The sequence below is a fragment of the Austrofundulus limnaeus genome, unplaced genomic scaffold (assembly GCF_001266775.1).
Source record: "Austrofundulus limnaeus strain Quisiro unplaced genomic scaffold, Austrofundulus_limnaeus-1.0 Scaffold523, whole genome shotgun sequence".
Taxonomy (NCBI): Eukaryota; Metazoa; Chordata; class Actinopteri; order Cyprinodontiformes; family Rivulidae; genus Austrofundulus; species Austrofundulus limnaeus.
Window position 1 is genome coordinate 90,410 of NW_013952925.1, and position 2,303 is coordinate 92,712.

A 2,303-nucleotide genomic window follows, 5' to 3' on the forward strand; every position below is an offset into this window, starting at 1 on the left:
GGGGTCTGAGGTCAGAGGTCTGGGGTCAGAGGTCTGGGGTCAGATTTCAGAGGTCTGGGGTCTGAGGTCTGGGGTCAGAGGTCAGGGGTCAGAGGTCTGAGGTCAGGGGTCTGAGGTCAGAGGTCTGGGGTCAGAGGTCTGGGGTCAGATTTCAGAGGTCTGGGGTCTGAGGTCTGGGGTCAGAGGTCAGGGGTCAGAGGTCTGAGGTCAGGGGTCAGAGGTCTGAGGTCTGGGGTCAGAGGTCTGGGGTCTGAGGTCAGTGGTCTGAGGTCAGAGGTCTGTGGTCTGAGGTCTGGGGTCTGAGGTCTGAGGTCAGAAGTCTGAGGTCTGGGGTCTGAGGTCTGAGGTGGTCAGGGGTCTGAGGTCTGGGGTCAGAGGTCTGGGGTCAGAGGTCTGGGGTCAGAGGTCTGGGGTCTGAGGTCAGTGGTCTGAGGTCTGGGGTCTGAGGTCAGAAGTCTGAGGTCTGGGGTCAGAGGTCAGAAGTCTGAGGTCTGGGGTCAGAGGTCTGGGGTCAGAGGTCTGGGGTCTGAGGTCTGGGGTCTGAGGTCAGAGGTCTGGGGTCTGAGGTCTGGGGTCTGAGGTCAGAAGTCTGAGGTCTGAGGTCTGAGATGGTCTCTACGACATGTTTAGAGTTTCAAAACTTTAAATCAGGTATGTGGAGTGGGCGGGGCTAAGCTGAGGTCAACACCTTCAGATGTTTACCTGCATCAGGACCCCCAAAGACATCTGTCCATCTACCCTCAAACTGGGAGATCTGTGTAATGTTTGGACAATCCATAATCACTAAGTAGCTAAAGGCTAACTAAAAGTAGCAGAATGGTAGCTAGAGACTAGAATTGCAGTACGGTAGCTGAAATTTAAAAACAGGAAACAGTTGAATAAAAAGCAAAAAATGGCAGAATGCTGGGTAAATATTTAGCWCAGACTATCTAAAAATTGTAGTATGTAGCTGAAAGCTAAAAGTAGCTAAAAGCTAAGAAAACAGAAGCTAAACATAGAAAATTGCTAATACAAAGCTAAAASAAGCAGAATGCTAGCTACATTTAGCACAAACTGGCTTATAATTGCAGTATGGTAGCTGAAAGTAACCTGAAAGAAGCCTGAAAAGCAAAACAATAGCTAAAAGCTAAAAGARGATAATTGCTAAGTATAAAGATAGAAGAAGCAGAATTGTAAAAACAAGCTGTAGAATCCTATGCTATGCTAACATTTAGCACAAACTAGCTAAAAATAGCAGTAGAGTAACTAAAACCTGAACTAAAAGACAAGCCAAATATAGCACCAAAATGTTTTCTAAAAATAGCTGCTAAGTAGCTGTACATTAACTGAAAGCTAAAAAGATCAAATGGCTATCTAGCTGTTACAAATTACAGAATGTTAGCTCAAAGCTAAAAGTAGCAAAATATTAAACRAAAAGCTAAAAGCAAMAAAAAGAAATTGTAGCARAATGCTAGCTAAAAKCTTAMTGYTTAATGCTATCTAAAAGTAGTAAAAACYAGCTGAAGTAGCAGAGCAGTAGCTACGACCTAAAAGTAGAAGAAGAAGAAAGTAAAAACAAACCACAATAGTAACAAAATTTTCACTGAAACTGGTAAAAACCTGCTAAAAGTGGCAGTACAGTAGCTAAAATCTGAAGTTATCAAAGAGAAGCTACAAATTACAGTAGCTGAAAGCTAAATGTAGCAAAATRTTAAAACGTGTTTGTTTTTGGCCCCGCCCCCTGCCTCCTCTGTTCTGACGGTTTTCTCCTCAGTCTGAAACGCTTCAGGTYGTTTTTGTTTCCAGGCACCTGGTCGAGCTGCCGTTCGTGGACAGAACCAGAGTGGGAGTTTATGGAAAAGTAAGAAAGATGATAAAAACATTTAAAAGTTTAAATCTGAWGTTTAATAATTAAAAATATTAAATTCTTCTGTTTCAGGCGTACGGAGGTTTCCTCTCCACCCTGCTGCTCCTCTCTCACAGCTCCATGTTTCAATGTGGCGTCGCAGTCGCTCCTATTACCAACTGGAGACTTTACGGTAAAAATAACGTCAAATAATTTAATCATCAAACATTTTTAATATAAATCATAACAAACATTAAAATCTGTGTAAATTTGTGTTTTACTAAAGGATCGACCTGCTCTGAGAAATACTTTGGTTTTCCAACTAAAGATCAAAAATTTGAGGTGAGATTTGGTTTAAAAACAAGTTCTGGAGCAGATCCTGGTCTGGGTTCTGGAGCAGATCCTGGTCTGGGTTCTGGAGCAGATCCTGGTCTGGGTTCTGGTTCTGGAGCAGATCCTGGTCTGGGTTCTGGTTCTG

The 2,303-nt window shown here is 43.2% G+C and overlaps 1 protein-coding gene across 1 annotated transcript in view; it reads left to right on the plus strand.

Annotated features, from left to right (window-relative positions):
• The window catches only part of LOC106530455 (inactive dipeptidyl peptidase 10), a gene marked incomplete in the record, with an annotated part of 77,409 nt that overhangs the window by 72,983 nt on the left and 2,123 nt on the right, over nt 1-2,303 (plus strand). Inside the window, 3 exon segments of the mRNA XM_014026075.1 lie at nt 1,786-1,840; nt 1,919-2,018; nt 2,112-2,167. Of these exon segments, the coding sequence (XP_013881529.1) occupies nt 1,786-1,840; nt 1,919-2,018; nt 2,112-2,167 (211 nt within the window).